Source organism: Zeugodacus cucurbitae, chromosome 3 (assembly GCF_028554725.1).
Source record: "Zeugodacus cucurbitae isolate PBARC_wt_2022May chromosome 3, idZeuCucr1.2, whole genome shotgun sequence".
NCBI lineage: Eukaryota > Metazoa > Arthropoda > Insecta > Diptera > Tephritidae > Zeugodacus > Zeugodacus cucurbitae.
Genome location: NC_071668.1, coordinates 8,402,691 through 8,421,042, shown reverse-complemented (window position 1 = coordinate 8,421,042; position 18,352 = coordinate 8,402,691). Strand labels below are relative to the sequence as shown.

Genomic DNA, 18,352 nt, shown 5'->3' with positions numbered 1-18,352 from the left:
TTGGCTGATTTACTGTCGCACAGCACACAATCGCACGCAATCACACACAAACGAACAAACGCCAAGGAAACGACTAGGAAGGAAACCACTGCAGTGGCGTGTGGCAGCAATTCGCTTAATCGCTCGTAATCGTTAAGGTAATTGGCCAACTGAGGAAGTGTATGAAAAATTAAATAAAGCAAAAAGGAATTTGAAAATCTGAAAACCATAATAGGAGAAAATAGAAAACTCTGCACAGAATGAAAACATCAATTGAAAAGCAATTTCAGCGCCAGATTGCGCACGCCGCACACACACACACACTTTTTTGCTTATTTTCAAAAATAACTAACGAAAGTCAAGTAAGAAGAGCGTTTATATGATAAATTGGACAGAAAAAGAAGTTTATGTGTGTGTGCTATACAAGGAAAGTAATAACAAAAAATTTTAGATTAAGTCGGAGATATGAAAATAAATTTAAGAGAGCGAAATGCTGCAGAAAAAATATTTGTCAAAACTGAAAGTCATCGAAACTGTTTGGCCGCTGCTTCTGCTTTTTTCTATGGTAGAAAAGCCATTTTTTCTTAGCGTTACCCACAAAAGTCGTCAAGCGCTTATTTTTGCAGATCATTGCACGTCGTTGACTTTTCGAAAGTATGATTTCTCTTTTATTATATTATTTTGCTTTTTCATTTATATTTTCTTATTTTATTTTGCTTCTATTTTTTGGCTGCGGAAGGAGACAATATTTATGGTTGGCACAAGCTTGAGTAATGTTGAGTTTAAGTAGCCACGGTGACTGATGTCAGAGTTCCTGCTCTGTCTTCTGATTCAGTTTTCTTTTATTAATTCGTTTTTATTTTATCATAATTGGCTATAAAACGTTGATTGATGTTGGTAATTGATGATTGATATCCTCTTATTGAAGCGCCCAAAAGCATTAAAAAGTATTCCCTACTGATAAAAATAAAATAATTAAGTCGTTATTGAGCTTCCTAATTATGGTTGCCGAAGTCCCAACGACGAAGCGTGTTTAAAAATCCCACCATCGATATATACATTTTAAAATTTACATTACAGACATTCTTGAAGCTTTCTAAGACTTTTATGAATATTAAATTATGTATCAGTTGTTTAAATTTGAATTTCCTGCTTTCAGGTTAGAAATTCTGAAAATATCTAACCTACAATAATCTAATAGAAGATTCCATTCATTATTCCAGGTTCTTATAACAAGCTCAGGACAAAGTTTGGCGCTGGAACCTATGATATATGTATGTCAGAAACTCTGACTCTTAGTTATGCATCAAAAGACCCTCATATGATGACGAAAGGTTGTGAGTTTTCCACAAATTGGTTGAGGCGGTGGTATTATTGAAATTTAGAAATTCTTTCATGTTAGAAATACACTCAGGGGTAAGCATTCAATTTTATACTAATTATAATTCCATAAGTCTAGCTTGGAACCTGTGATACATGAAAACAACATAGAGAACCATTTTTTATTTTGAGTTGACAGTTTTAATTCAATATTTATTATTTTTTTTTTATATTTGAAGTAAACTCGGCAGTTCTATAGATCCATTAAAATATTTCAATGATTTTCAAAACTCTTCTCCATAACCAAAGTTGCTCTGGACGCAACCCAAAGCTCATTGTAAATCTATTGTAATCGTTATATTTTTCTTACTAGCACTTCTTTGACTCTATTTCTACATCAGCAAATCATTTCTTTTCATTTGCAGTTTTTAATGCGAAAACTTTTCACTTTATATGTTTTCTTGCGCCAAGTCTGCAGCTCACACTCGCTGTATTAAGTAATTCAAATGAGCCACATAAATATCAATTAATTCTGGCTTAAGTGGTGGCTAAAACTTTTGCTCTTTTCGAGCTTCGGCTGCTGCGTAAAAAGCGAAAAAAGTGCAATTAATCAGCATTAGACTGTGACCAAGGAAAAGCTGAAAAGATGCAGTGAGTGCACTTGTGGAAGTAGAAGAAGAGTTGACTTTAAAAACTTGAACTCTTTTGCATGATAATTAGTTTTAGTGTTGAATGTGTTAATATTTAATTTAAGAATTTTTTGGTATTTTATTATTTAACTAAAAGTCTACAATATCCAAAAGTTCAGCCACAAAATTACATAATATATGAAATATAGTAATCTAAATCGTGTAATCGCAGCCAAAAAGTTTCATGCGCCACAATCATAATTGCAGCCATGCGCCAAACGCAACGTCAAACTACAGCTTGAGTTGATTCTGCATGAATCAGTTTGCCGGCAACAACAAGAGCAACAGCAGCATTGCTTGGTGTGTCACCAAGCACAATGAAAGCGCCGACGACAATAACTGATTTTTTAACGCCAAACTTTGCACTGCAGCAGTGATGACGCTGAAGTGAATCGTTTTTTAGTGGAATTTGTGTGCGTCGGCAAAAGTTTTTAGCGTCTACCAACCCGCTCATACATACTTACATGCAATCGTTGAACAAAGTCATTGTGAAATGGATTATGCCACCAACAATATACATTTATATTCCTACGTGCTTAAATAGTTTGTTAGTTTCAAAATTCGTCTATCTGTCTACCCTTTGCCTTAGTTGGACAGACTCACAGCTAGACTGTAGCATCCGTTTGCGTTAATTTTAATTACACTTTAAAATTGGTGAACAATCATGACCAACCACTATGGAATTTGAAATTCCAAAGTCGGGTGCTATCTAAACCCGCTCTAATGCTTGTCTTGTGGCCACGCAGTAGCGCGCTCCACTCCTTCCACTTGATTTGTATGCGCTTATGTTGGAGATTAAGAAGTTTTAGGTGGCAATTCGTTGCATGGATTAAGCTTTTAACTATTTTGTCTTTATAAAATGTGCGTAGATATGAACTAGCACCAATTTTTGGCTTAATTAAAGAATTTAAGGGACTAATGCGCAGCATTTCACAACAAAATGAGATAATAACTCTCTACTAAAGCACTCAAACTATTTGAATTAAATTAAATACAAATAGTACTAAGCATCACAGGAGCATTAAAGCGTTAAAACACAACAAATATGTAAACAGCGCTAACTAAATTAACACTAAAACAAACACAGACGCAGATTTTGTTAGATTTCAGTGTGCGAGTGCAGATTATATGATAAAGCGTTGATAAATGAAAATTATATACTGCATACTCCATTGTATAATGAATGATGATTGCATATAATTTAGTATTTTTTTTAGTAAAATTACAAATTTTATTCTGTTCACAACAATTGACATAGACTAAATTCGAAAACGCGCGTTTGCCTTTTATAAAGAAATTATTAAAATGTGTTTCTTTAACAATTAATATATGTATATATTTTATAGTAGATCATCAATCAGTTGGTCATTGACACTAAATATTTTCACATCGCAAATTCCACTCCAAATCTGCACATTTTTCGCTTTGACGTATGCGTGTATTTAGTTTAGTTTATTAGTACGTATTAACTTGCATATCTACTTGACGTTAATCAACGTTTCTATTCTTCTTTGTTTAACACACATACACACACACGCGCGCATTTCTCGATAATAACGCATCGCCATCTCCACTCCAATACAAGTAATCCAAAATAGATAATCTAATCTCACATTAAACGGCAGTTATAATTTAGGTGGTATTAACTAGCTTGCATCTTCGTATTTGCACATAACTGCAAAGGTATCACCGCCCAAACGCTCCGCCAACCACTTATTCTTTATGACAGCCAATTTTAGTGTCTCACATTTGAATTTCGCATAGAGATTTGTATGAAGCGTACGCCCCATACCTTCGATTACTAGCAAATCAGTCTCATGTTTTTGTATTGCATCACATAGTTCACTCGGCAATGTACGCATATCCAAACAGGGACCGCTCTGCCCGTTCGCATACACTAGTAGGTTTTGTTCTTGTCTTGCTTTTGCGAGCACACTGCAGTGTATACAGCATTGATCTAACAATTCAGTTAGCTCTCCACTTGTCACATCATTCAGCGAAGGTTCGGTATTTGCACATAGCAGTACTTTGGTGCCACGTTGCAGTAATGCACGCACGAATGGCAGTATGCCTAAAATTACATCTACGCCACTATTGTCGACGAAAATAAGCGCACATTTATGCGCATTGCCACGCAGCCGTTGCAACCAGGCGTCCAGGTTGTCTATGAGCCAAGGACGCTTTTGTATACGCTCCAGTGCTGCATGTAAGCCGAAATTTGAATCTTCATTCAAAATAGTCGCTACCGCTTGTGCACCCCAATCGAACATATTACCAGCCAGCACACCGCGCACCAGCTCTGTCCAACGTGCTGCATTATCTTCGATGGCATCTAACTCCAATAGGCGACTTTTTAAGGTAGCAATGGCAGCTGTGTTTTCTAATTGTTTTTGTTGTTTCCATGGATCGTCAAAACCAAATAAACGTAATTGAGTCTCATTCAATTCTAGCAATTCACGTATACCCAGCACGACATTATTAGCTGCATTTATTTCTGCATTTCTTTGGTATTCATCCAGTTTTTCCAAATAGGATTTGCGAAAGTTTTCCGCCCGTTGTATGGCTGTGTCATCAGTTTGGCTTTGACTTTCCGCTGCTTGTGTGGCAAATTTCGCAACTAAATCGCGAAAGCAAGGGAACCAATATGCAGCTGCTTTTGTATCCTTGTTCAAGTCGATTGTATCTGGTGTATATGCGTTAGGATCTCTTAGCAGTGTGTAACACTTGGATTCGCCCATGCTTCTGACGTAGCTTAATAGAAAGAATTTGTTTATTCACATGAATATTTCGTTTTTGCTGTTATTGTAAAGCACAAAATACCTTTAACTTCCTGAAGAGAGTCAACTTTCTGCACAGCCGCCGCTACCAAATTGTCCTTTTCGTGTATGTTGAGTAAATTGCGTTGCTGCTGGTTGTTAATGTAATTTTCGCCTGTTTTTTACTTTTACGTTAATCTCGTTTGACGCTAATTAAAGAGTAATCACCTTTCCACGGTTTTATCAATATTTAAATAGTTCTCTGTCGTATATTTTTGCGATAAAACATAACAAAACGAAAACAAGTGATTACCAGCTGATCGGTGTTGCCATACGTATGGGTATAACTTCGTATTGGAGAAATTCTAATTTGAAGTATGTATGTCAATTATTCCAAGTAAGCCCAATTGGAAGTCATTTGCAGTGGGATTAAAAAGACGTTTAAGTTTTTTAGAAGCAATAAAGAGGTATATTAATTTATTTATTATTATAATAAGGCAGTAAATAAAATATTTTGTATTATTATTAATATTAAATTTAGTTTAACGAGTTTAATAGTTAAATACGGCATCTCCTTTTGACATTTCAATAAATATTTTGCGGTTCCTGAAAGTAGATAATTTTTTACCATTTTGTTTTTTATTATAATTTGTATCTTCAAGCGTGTGAAACTTAAACTTTTTCATTTTTGTGGTTGTTGTGTGTGGAAAATTTTGCCTGGTTTTTAAATTAAAATAAAATATAATATCAACAATATTTTGTAAAGTTATAGCTGATAAAAATATATTACTAGCACAATATACAGTGGTTCTTCTCTTACTCGAATCACCATAATCCACAAAAAAAACTTCAAGTTAGAGAGACTTCGAGTTATAGAATTTTCATTAAAACATAAATTTAAAAAAAACTGTAAAAAATAGATTTATACTCAGTTTAATTTATTTACTTCGCATAAAGTTTTATGTACATGCGTTAAAACATGTATTCTTAATTTTGTTTGTTGAAGTTTGCTATTTTTTGGCTCTTGACCCTCATGCTTTTGTTACACGATTTATCAAATCTATAAGTGTAAACTCAAATTTCGCCTCCATACGAATATAGGGACTCCTTTAAAAATATTCCTATTTAAAAATATTCCAATTCAAGTTATGGAGATCTTCGACTTATAGAAGTTCCAGTTATGGAAGTTGCACTAAATATTACTAACAATATATATTTCATAATAAAAATCAATTATTTACACATTAATATTAATATTGCAGGTATAACTTTTAGCTTAAATACTATAAAGAAAATATATTATTTTTCATTTAATACATTTTTAGTATACGTTTTATTTATTAATTCATAATTTTTAATTCATTTTTAAAATGATTGATATTTTATTTTAGACTCCTAAAAGAATTTGTTGGCAAGCACATTATTTTCGGCCTTCACTGTAGACGACATATAATAATGACATTCAGTTCTGGCAATGCTGTTCTGAGAGCGTCATGGAATGATAGGCAGCCAACTTCAAGTGATATGTGGTTCTTTCCGGTTGAATTTTTGACAGATCAACAACTTAAAAATGGTACGGGTTAATAAATCGAATAATATAATTACAATCAAAAAATGAAGAAAAATATTTTCAAGTGCAAAATGTAGTTAAATACTCATTTAATGTAAATATTATGAACATGCTGTGATTTGTGAACATTTTACTGCATTTTATAAAAAATTTATACAGGCTGTTACAAAGACGCGAGTGTAATATGAACGTGCTACTGCACTTCGTTAAATATTTATATAAACTATATGACATTGACCAAATGCAATATATTATGTGAACGTGCTGTGAATTGTGACTATTTTACTGCATTTCATTAAATATTTATAGAAAATTTATTGCATTGACCGAGTGCCACAAGTTGTAATGTGTTTATATGCTCTTTTGTGTTTCACAGGCCAAACGCACCAAGAAGGTTGGAATCGTTGGTAAATATGGTACCCGTTATGGTGCCTCCCTGCGTAAGATGGTCAAGAAGATGGAAGTGACCCAGCATTCAAAATACACCTGCACCTTCTGCGGCAAGGTAAGTTTGCATGAGATTCCATTGTTATATACTAATACTAATTGGTTTTCTTTTTCTTCTCCCTTCTAATAGGACTCGATGAAACGTGCCTGCGTTGGTATCTGGTCCTGCAAACGCTGCAAGCGTGTCGTTGCTGGTGGCGCCTGGGTGTACTCCACCACCGCTGCTGCTTCCGTGCGCTCGGCTGTGCGTCGTCTGCGTGAAACCAAGGAACAATAAATTCCTACAAAAGCGAACTGGTTTTCTCAGTTCATCTAGTAAATAACTTAATTTACGTGGATTTGGCGCGGTTCGCGCTATACCAAATTGAGGTTTGGTAGTGTTGTTTGGCCGCCGGCTTATGGACACGCATTGTTGTACAAGGAAAAGGAAAATAAAAGTGTTTTATAAACAAAAATAGTGTAAAAGTGTGGTGATTTGTGTGTAAATAGCATTAGTGGGCATAAGAAAAAGTGCATTTTCTAAATTTGTGTAAATATCGATAATTTTCGATATTAATGTGCATAAATATCGATAATTTTCGATATTAATGTGCATAAATATCGATATTTTTCTGTATTAATGTGCATAAATATCTATAATTTTCGGTGTTAATATGCATAAATATCGATTATTCTCGATATTATGTATAAATATCGATAATTTGCGATATTATTAGGTGTACGTATCGATAATTTTCGATATTAATAGGTATGGGTATCGATAATTTCCGATATTTATGGCAATAATCGGCTAGGGGACGGGCGATTAATGCGCGAAAACAACAAAAATGCACTGGTATGGGTGTAAATAGCTCCAGTAGGCCTAAAATTTCTGAATATGGGGCCTAATTTAGCTAAATATGGCCTATTCCCAATATTTATGGTCAATAAATGGCTTATTTGGCCTAAAAAATGCGCCAAAACGCGTAAATATCCATATTTGCACGTATTTATACGGGTTTTTACATGAAAACCAAGCAGAACAGCAACAAATACTGCATGCAATGCATAATTTTGCGTTTTTCCTTTTGGGCGCCACTTTCGGCACGTTCCTGGCTGCCTGCTGGCAGAATTTGCATTTACTGCGCCAAAAAGCCGTAGCCTATCCTCGAGGCACTACTGAATAAACGAGCAGCAAACATATGCGGCAAAACGTTGCCTATCCACAAGGCGCCGCGTGCCAAAAGAAAAATTTGGCAAAACAGGGCGACCCAACTGAAAATGTTTAGGTTTTCTTGCGAAATACACAGGGCCGTCCAAAAAAATAATTTTTCTTACAAAATGTACAGGGCGACCCAAATAAAAATTGTATTTTTACAAAATATACAGGGCGGTCCAAATGAAAAATTATTTTTTTCTCGCAAAATGTATAGGGCGACCCAAATGAATGAAAATTAAATTTGTCAAACTCTAACAAATTGCTATAGGTTGTAGGTCATTATCATTATTCTCATTTATTTCATTTCAAAAGTTCTTTTAAAATTCTTCACATTCTAAATCGTAAAATACAAATGTGTGTACGTACGCTTATACAAATACTTATTACAATAAATGGAATAAAAAGAAAAAATATTATTAGCTAATTAATTAGTTGATTGGTTGCTGCAAACAAATGAAAATATGTATACACAAGCTAGAAATGGACATTTTAAAATTAAAATAAAATTAAATTAAATTAAAATAAAGAATTACAAAGGTATTTAAATTGCTAAAACAAAAAATTATTTAACACTTGATATGGATATACCTTGCTAGTCGGTTCATTTTATAATGCGCACCATGCGAAAAATATTTAACGTACAAAATATTTTTTAAATATAAAATTACAGTTATTACAATGAAATTTGCTTTTGAAGTCGATTGCACTTAGAAATAGACATTTGTCTTATAAATAATGTTTTGATTTCGCATACAAATATTGAAATAAATATTTCTTGGACTTTTTTTTTGTTGTGTTGTTAATTTTACAATTATGAGCTATAAAAATTACAAATTTTTATCGTACTTTTACAATACAAATTTACGTATTATTTATTATAATATTTTACTTAAAAATTATGCTCAAAATTCTTTGAAATATTTTAAATATATTCATATGTACTTGCAGATCACTTAAAACTTGTTTACGCTTTTAATTTTCATTTAATTACTATATACAATCGTTTGATGTTGTATGTGTAGATTTTATGCATTTTTTTCTTGTTTTTTTTTTCTCTTACAGAGCAAATATTTTTATCTAGCTCTCTTTTTTGTTATTACTATAATATAATTTATATATGTTTTCTTTTTCTTTATATTATTGTTGTTGTGACTGTTTTATGATATTGATGTACTATATTGGTTGCTAGTTTTATTATGATTAGTTACAAATTGAGAGATGCAAACATTCTTGATTTTTGTTTTTTTTTTTTATATAATATTTCCATACTTGCAACTACTTATAATAGGAACAGTTTATAAAAAGGAGTGTTTCAAGTGTTAACGGTATTGCAAAGTGTGTTTAAATGCTTACATTGCACAATAAAAAGAGAAAATGGAAGAAACGTTAACTGTTATTACACAATTGTAGACATAAATAGTCATAATTGTCAAAAAATCTGTTTAGTAAATGCTTTTATAGTATAGTATTTTAGTAAAATGTTTATAGAAAAATTTAAAATTCGTAAATTTACTAGAATTTGAAAATATTTAAGCCAAATTAAATTGAAAAAGCAATGTGATGTGCAAAAATAGTACAGCAATAGATTACAAATAATAATTTTACAGCAAAAATGAACAACAGTCTCAATAGAAAAAATAGTAGTTTTAAGTTAACTATTTCGTTATTTCTTAGTTATGTTGTGAACAAACTTGCTGTGCTTTGCATAGCTGTAGCACATATGTATGTGTGCTACGCTTACTTATGAATTTTCAATTATATCTTGCGCATTTTAGTTGCTCCCCAGCATTTACAAACATCTTGCTGTTTCTTAATTACATATTTTATGATATGATATACTCGCATGTTTAACTTTTTTATGATATTTTTTCTTGTTTTTGCATAAATACAGTTTTTAGTTTTTTTATATTAGTTTTTAAATCTGGTATTTTCCCATTCTTCTTAGAAGTTATATATTCTTTTAGGCTAAAGAAATTATTATTAAAAAAGTATAAATTATTATAAAAAAAATAAATAAAAAAAACAGATATTAATGTTAAAAAAATTAACAATTATTATTAAAAATAATTAAAAAAATAATAGAAATTATTAATAAAAAAATAATAAAAAAATATAAAAATTATTATTAATAAAATAGAAATTATTATTTAAAAAAATTAGAAATTTTTATAAAAAAAAATTTAGAAAAATAAATTAGAAATTATTATTAAAAAAAAATATAAATATTATAAAATAGAAATTATTATAAAAAAATTACAAATTTTTATAAAAAAAAATTAGAAAAAAAATAAAAATTATTATAGAAAAAAGAAATTATTATTTAAAAAATTTATAAATTTTTATAAAAAAAAGAAAAAAAATTAGAAATTATTATAAAAAAAATAGAAAATATTATAAAATTAAAAATTTTTATAAAAAAAATTAGAAATTATTATTAAAAAAATAGAAAAAATTAGAAAATATTATAAAATAGAAATTATTATTTAAAAAATTAGAAATTTTTATAAAAAAAATTAGAAAATATTACAAAATAGAAATTATTTTTTTGTTTTAAAATAGAAATAATTTTTGGAAATAATAGAAATTTTTATTAAAAAAATAGAAATTATTAATAAAAAAAATAGAAATTATTGGTTAAAAAATATAAATTATTTAACGGAATACGCACAAATTGAACTGAAAGAAAATTTTGATACTTAATTTTTTGGTTTTGCTAAATTTAGTACTATTTTTTAATTTTAAAGTCAAGAAATAATAATTTCTTTAGCCTAAAAATGATATTACCAACTTGTACAATTTACATATTATTACACTGCATATTTACGCTTAAATTTGCTAAAATTTTACTACTAATAAATTGTATTTAATATTGTTGTTTAACACTCTTGAAATTACAGAATTTGAATTTTAATAACAAAAAAAAAAATAAAAAAAATGTTTAACTGTAAATGTTTACAACCATTATTTTTTAGCATTATTGCATGACAAATAAATTTTTATCTATAACAAATGAGTGATTGGTAAAAAATTTCTCCCAAATAAAGGAATTTTTTTGTTAATTTTGAAGCTTCAAATTATGCAAAAAAATTACAAAAAATAACAATTTGTTTTTTTTTTTGCACTAGAATGTTAAAAATAAAAGTAATATAACCCATTTGTATTAAATAAAAATTTAATAGTCAGCGCAAACTTTTGCATTTAACTTATTCACAATTATAAGTAAAATACCGGAAAAAATTATACAAAACACAAAAAATTAATAAAAAAAATATTTTGATGTAGTCATAGTCAAAAACAAGTGGAAAAAATACTGTGTAACAAAAAAGTTTGGCTTGCCGTTGAAAAAAAAAAACTAAAAATTATAAAATTCACATACATACATTTGCAGTTAAATATTTTATGACACATTTTATCGGTTTACACAAATGTTGCTATTATAATTTTTTAATTTTTTTTTAAATTAACTTTGACGTGTACTATTAAATGCCAATCGGTTGGTACGAACATTTTTAATATTTTTTGTTTTTGTTTTGTTTTTTAATTTAACACTTCTTCGACTATTCAAGTAAGCTTAAGCTAAATAATAAGACTTATTACTAAATGTGTCGTTACTACAAGTGAAACATAATTTTAATTAAGACAATTACTATTTTTTTTCTTTTTAATTATGTTACTTATTTAAATAGAGAAACACTTTTAGTTTAATTTCCACCAAAAAATTGCTTTCAAAATTTTTGCACAATTTGTTTTTTTTTTTTATTTGTTGTTTTTTTTCTAACTTTTCATTTGGAATGGACGTTTTAAATATTTTTTTGTCAGTATTTTTGTATGTGTGGTTATTACAAATACAATTTAATTTCATTTTCTTTTCAACGCTTGAATTTTTGGCGGAAACGCTACATATGTATTTACAGAGAAAAAAATATTATTTGCTGAAACATTTTCACTTTCGACTTTCTGTCACTGCTTGATGTGGTATTTTTACACAATGCCATGTGTGTCTGTCTGGTTTGTATGTATGTCTGGTATATATTTTATTGCTGCACATAAATATGCAGTCAGTATATATTTTGTTTCACATATATATTTTTTTATCTCATTTTCTTTAATCATAGGGAAGACTTTACAAAGATAATCAATTACTTTGTTGTTGCACATATTTTTACTATTAATTTGATATTTTTATATTTTTCACACACACTATTTCAATGGAAATAGAAATAGAAATTTTCGCTGTTGCTTGCACAAATTAAAAAAAAAAAATAAAAATGAAATTTACAATAATTTATAATAGTCGCATCGCTTAGTAATTAGAACAAAATGTGTTTTAGTACAATTGTAAAAAAAAGTCAAGTCTGTATGCATATACTTTTGTGTATGCATATGTATATATAGTTATAGTAGTACATATGTATCAGCAAATGTTAGTGTGAAACAATAAAAAGTTAACTAACATGTAAAAAAATTTATATTTCTATATATATATGTATGTATGTATATATGACAACTATCTATCTAACTAATTGTAAATATCATGATTAGAAACAACAACAACTAATGTGCTTGCCACTTAAATTTAGATTCCATCAGCCACTGTTGACCCTTCGAGTAATCACATGGGCGTAACAGCGGCGTCACCGGGTCACTGCGTGACGGACGTTGCAAACAATTGCCAGTATTGGTGTGTCGTATCGTTTTATCCTGGGTGATGCGGGTGGGATGGTAAGATTGTTTAATTTAAAAATTCTAAATATATATTAGTTCTACAACTTTACTTCCGCCGTTTTTTTGTAAATTTAAGCTTTTTTTTGTATAAAAACGGTTACAAATGTCGATGTTACACAGCTTCAGCCGCACTTTTCTTGGAATTAAAATACATATAAAGGCAAAATTTCCCGCAAATGTCGAGAATTCGGCTCAAAAAGTGACATTTTCAGTTGAGAATAAGTTTGGGAAGCAAACAGATCTTTACAAATATTTTGTTGGGTTAATGTTGACGCAAATGTCCAAGATCGATTAAAAAAAATCGATTTAATCGACCAGTGCTTGACCCTAGAGACATCTATTGGAAAACGGCGGAAGCAAAGTTGTAAATATTGTTATATTTCAGCACTAATCGGTTCAAAATGTGTTTGTTTTGATATAACGGTAATTTCTGAACTAATGAACTTAAATTTTTTTATATAAATCTGTTAATTTAATAATTTTTTTTTTAATTATAAATATTATTATTTTTTTATTTTTTTATTATTATATTTAAGCACTGAACGTTCAAAATCTGTTTAAATCTGTTTAAACTTTATATTTTTTCATTTAATTATCGATATAACGGTGATTTCTGAACTAAAGGTCTTCAAACAATATCTATATAAATGTGTATGTATATATCTACTACAAGATTTTCAAATATATTTTAATGATTGTTTGATTGATTTCTACATTTCTAAAAAACACTATATCTTTCATTGAAATATGTATATGAGATATATCGGGAATTCACTAAAGATCTCCGATACTTTTTTATAAAAATCTGCTAAATAAATTTACACGAATTTCTACTCACCTCTGCATCATAGACCCACTCTTGATTGCCACCCATATTATGACAACGCACCATATTCACCGGACCCATCGCATTCGATGCGTCCAAACAGAGATCATCGGACATGATCTGTTGCCGTTTCGTATAGGCGAACACCTGATTGCCGCCCAAGCCGTGGCAATAGCTGACGCCAATCTTTTCGCCATATTTGCGACCCATTGTGTCGAGACATGTCTCCGTTTCGCCGTTACGAATCTGCAAGTGAAATATAAATAAATTAATATTTTTGTAATTAAATTATATATATTTGTTTTTCAACTCACCTCGCCCAAGTAGTAATAGTCTAATGGCATTAAACTTTCCGGATAAATATTTTCCAAATACCAGCGGAAGCTCTTACATTGTAAACGTTCGCGCAGCGCTCGTCGATCGCTCACATCGCCGGCAACAGCTTTGCGTGCACCTGTTTAATTTGCGTTTGCAATTTTCAGTTGGAATGAGTTGAAGATAGGCAAAATAAAAAAAAATAATAATAAATTAATTTTTATAAAAATCAGTTATTTTCGTTAGTTTTTTTTTAAACAAGTTGAAAAGGAAAATAAATTAATGAACAGAAGTGGGTGTGACTGTGATAATTGTGTAGTATTAATAATTAGTGCTTATACATATTTATGTACAGAGTGAAAGTTAATGGATTTGCATGCTATTTGTTGTTAAATATTGAGTAGTATGTTTAAGCTACATTTATATATACAAACAAGTGTGATATTTTAGTAAGAAATTATTTTAATTGTTTCATTACTCAACATGCTATAAACACTTAATCAGCTATTAAAAGCGTGTATGCTGAACTTCAGATTAAAATTTGTTATCTTTTAATTGGACGGAGAGTTTCCAAGAATATTTGTCGCCTCTGTTCTTAATTTAATTGGAAATCTGCCAAAAAATATTTTTTCCCATTAATTTTGAGAAATATTACTTAAACGTCACCATATTCAGTGATTATTAATAGATAATGGAAATTGCTTTCAGTTATTCAACGAGACCGAAACAGCTTATCGGTTCTTTAATGGGGTCATAAATATTGTAGTTGGTTTATATATGTATCAAAAAATATATACCTATGGATGAGTAATATTCTTTTTATACATGGTTTTATAAATGGCAAAGAATGTGAACATTAGGGTTGTTATTAAAAGAATTAAGTAAACAAGAGAATTAATTTTAAGGTATGCTGTGGGATATAAATCTGAGTTCGTTCCAGATATATGTATGTATATTGGAAATGAATCGGTATTGCTTTAAGAGGCTAGGGTTTGAAAATATAAAAGAGACAATTTTCATATATTTATAGACCACCCTAATGAACATCTTTGATTTATATATTTTTAAATAAACTTAATTGGGTATTTATAACAGACTTTTATTACTTTATTTTTGGAAAGGTATTATAAGAAGATAAAATCTTGAGTTATATTTAATTAATATATATTTAAAAATCAAAAAATCATTCAGACAGGATTTTAACTATAATATATTGCTACGGATATTAAATTACCTAAAAAAGAAACGTGAGTGGAATTTATATGTGATGAAATCTAATTTTTAGAAGAGTTTCGATTTTGAAAAAACAATATTTATAATGGGATTGCTATTAGGGCTCTTAAAATTATTCGAATAACATGAAAACTGATTATTCGAATATCCGGTTTGTAACCGTTTGTATGAATATTAACAATTGAATGAATATTAACATTGCAACTATTGTGCACGAATATAAAATTTGTTGAAGTTTCAGCATTTTTCGTGAATTTCACTTTTTTCAATAAAAATATAAATTTAGTGAACTTTCACAAATCGAATAGTCGACATCGAACGGTTAACCGGATAGTTGGAAATGAGCGCTTAATCGAATAGTCGACGACTAACGACTATTCGGATACTGCAAACCGAATAATATTAATCGAATAATGCCCTATCCGGTTAGTCGAATACAAAGAGCTCTAGTTGCTATGTATAAAAAATGTAAAAAATTTTGAAAACGGAATCTAAATTCCAAAACGCAACGTATGATAGCTTATTGAATATATTAAAGTTTTACTTTACAGTAATAAACCTCAATTTTCGGTTATTCTTAAAATAAGGTATTTTTTTTATAAAATTTTGTGTTTTTACGAAATAATTGTTTACATGTTCAGTTTTTGGTGCTGAATTCTACAATATGAATACGTAATTATAAGTATATAATCTATATTACAAAAAGCCAATAATGCAGAATGTAAAATTAGGATAGTAAGCAGTAAATAAGGACATACAAGCATTTACAAACAAGCTAAAATAGCATACCTAGTATATAAACGACCAAAATTAGTACATAAATATTATTTGAGAGAAGCATAGCTAAAATTTTATATTAATATATACAATAAAAAAAAATTCTAAAAAATAAAAAAATCTTTATACATAAATAAACTATTGTAAAAATATGTTGGCTGAGTTGTGTAACAGACGACAAAACAAACAAGATATTGAACAAACAAGACAAGCTGTTGCAAGAACATGGAACACGAGACAAGGATTTCAGTATATCCTTTACATTACACAACAACAAAAACAAAATAAAAATGTAAATTTATACATACAATAAAATAGCAGAAGAACACAGAAGAGAGAATCAACAAAATAAATGAAGAGAATTAAACAAATAACGGTATGAAATGAAGGTAATCAACAAGGAACGCATACAAATCAATGGTAAAAAGGGAATGTGAACTATACAAGACAAGTGTTGGGGAAGTGAAGGGGATAGAAAAACATGCTGCATGGAGCATGGAGTGGTATACGCATACGCAGGTTCATGGGCAAACGGATACAGTGTATTTATGAGTTTTACGGTTTCCCAATATGCATGTGGTAAGTACGAGTATGTATGGTGGTAAACGAACTTACGAAAGAGTCTTTTTTAATGTAAATTATGGTTGGTTTTGCTAAAACTGATTTTATTAATTTTATTACAAATTTACTACTTTCGGTTTCCGCTTAGCAAAAACCAACCATGAAAAATAAAAAAAAATTTCAGACAAACAAAAAAATTTAGTAATTTAAAAATGAAGACAAAAAACAACAACAAAAAACATAAAAAAATTATATGCTAATAAATTAATGCATGTAGTTTAATTAAATTTTCGCTATTCGAATTGTGCGTAAATTGCAATAAGGCGTAAGAGAGAGAGAGAGAGAGACAGATATTTGTATGTATGTATATACGAGTATGCAGTTATATAGTGGGATAGAGCGATGCTGAGCAATGTAGTGCTGTTTGTTGTTGTTATTGTTGTTAACCTGGATAGAAACTGTAGTAAAACTCTTTCCAATCGTCCAGCCACACTTCAACCAAACGCGCATTATTATGATTGACGATTTCCGTTGTGCCACCGGGGAAGGTGTACGGCGTCGATTTACGAAACACGTGACCCACACGCGAACAGGGCGCAATCTCGAGCACACCGCCACACATCCAAACCTAAGCGCGCAGCGCACGCAACCAACCGAAATGCATGTTAGTTAGGGACGAACGAACGAGTGTGTGTGCGATGCGGTGTTTGCGCATGCGTGAATGCAGAAAGTTGTTACAAGAGAAGCATAATTACGCCAATGTTGTTGCAAACGAAGGTTGATTTTGATATATATTTTTTTTGTTTCAGTTTTTGTTGAGCGATAGATTTATGTTTTTACACAATTTTGGTTTGTCCAAATTTTATGAATGCAGTAATGTGTTGTTGTTTTTGTAGTTATCATTAATGTTGTTAGCACCATAATTAATATTAGATATTGTTTTGTTAGCCAACACAAGCAATACACGTTAATTAGTTACGCATGTTGTTTTTTTATTATTATTATTTATATTATTGTTAAGCAATTAACAGTAGAGCGGGGGCGAGTGAGCGAGGGAAAAAAGAGAAAAACAAATGATAAAGAATATTTAGAAAATGTTCTTCACAACGCACTTCATTATTACAGTTATAAAAGTCGGGTATTTGTAAAAATATATTTATGTATATATAATTTTTGATATTAAAGGATTGGGCATGATTTTTTTGGAATTCTGAATTTTCGAAGTTAAATGTTTTGAGTTCGAAAACCTTGAAGCAATACGCCCTAAAAACATATCTAAAACCTAAGCAAGAGTCTAAAGGTAAAACAACTCAATACATTAATTCATATGTAAGTGTGGGTGGCATTAAAGGGTTAATATGTATTTTCTCTCTAAAATTGATACTATAATCAATATTTCTTGTGGAGTTTTTTCAATTTTTTTACGAAAATCAATAGTTATAAAATTTTACGACGAATCACGCCACATACAACAATTTAACCACAAAGTTTCTACATAGAAGTCATAATTGAATCTCCAATTAATTAGCATATTTAGCGTTATACTAGCAAATATTGTCCCCAAAAGTAGTGAAACAAATAGTTTAAGCAAATATGTATTGTTGTTTTTGTGTGTGTATGTTTAGTATTGGTTAACGGTTTGTAAGATTTTCCAACATTCGCATAGTAATTTAATCATTTTTAGACTATTTTAAGAATATGGTATTGAAATATTTTGCGATGAGCCAGAATTTTTAGGTATGCAAAAGGTTAATAGAGTTAAAATAGGGTGAAATAACGGTATTTTAGTTATAATAAATATATAAAAATAAAATAAATAAATTTTCAGCTTTCTAAAATTTACTTAAAGAAAGTAAGTTTATGGGGTTTATTTTTAAAATCAGCATTTAAATGAACAGGAAGCAAGCCAATAGTAAAAATCACTACACACGAGTATGTGAAACCAACCACAGTTGA

At 29.8% G+C, this 18,352-nt stretch overlaps 3 protein-coding genes across 6 annotated transcripts in view; 1 reads left to right on the top strand and 2 right to left on the bottom strand.

Annotated features, from left to right (window-relative positions):
* Nucleotides 1-3,294: 3,294 nt before the first annotated feature.
* LOC105215280 (4'-phosphopantetheine phosphatase) lies at nucleotides 3,295-5,073 on the bottom strand. Its single transcript, XM_011189110.3, has 2 exons — nucleotides 4,809-5,073; nucleotides 3,295-4,739 (listed from the first exon to the last, which is right to left on the bottom strand). Exon 2 carries the CDS (start codon nucleotides 4,724-4,726, stop codon nucleotides 3,635-3,637), a length of 1,092 nt encoding a protein of 363 aa, XP_011187412.1. The 5' UTR covers nucleotides 4,727-4,739; nucleotides 4,809-5,073; the 3' UTR covers nucleotides 3,295-3,634.
* A 1,084-nt stretch (nucleotides 5,074-6,157) lies between these two features.
* On the top strand, nucleotides 6,158-7,216 carry LOC105215279 (60S ribosomal protein L37a). Its single transcript, XM_011189109.3, has 3 exons — nucleotides 6,158-6,317; nucleotides 6,691-6,819; nucleotides 6,892-7,216. Exons 1-3 carry the CDS (start codon nucleotides 6,315-6,317, stop codon nucleotides 7,036-7,038), a joined length of 279 nt encoding a protein of 92 aa, XP_011187411.1. The 5' UTR covers nucleotides 6,158-6,314; the 3' UTR covers nucleotides 7,039-7,216.
* A 4,900-nt stretch (nucleotides 7,217-12,116) lies between these two features.
* The window catches only part of LOC105215278 (polypeptide N-acetylgalactosaminyltransferase 5), a 56,664-nt gene continuing 50,428 nt past the window's right edge, over nucleotides 12,117-18,352 (bottom strand). For 3 of the 4 annotated variants that reach the window (XM_054226649.1, XM_054226651.1, XM_054226650.1), the window contains 3 exons: nucleotides 13,825-13,964; nucleotides 13,523-13,756; nucleotides 12,117-12,660 (listed from right to left, as the gene is read on the bottom strand). In XM_054226649.1, coding sequence (XP_054082624.1) covers nucleotides 12,514-12,660; nucleotides 13,523-13,756; nucleotides 13,825-13,964 — 521 coding nt within the window. In that variant the 3' untranslated portion in view covers nucleotides 12,117-12,513. Of the gene's footprint in view, nucleotides 12,661-13,522; nucleotides 13,757-13,824; nucleotides 13,965-16,843; nucleotides 17,025-18,352 lie in introns of all 4 variants that reach the window. The other variant, XM_054226648.1, reaches the window with a different exon arrangement.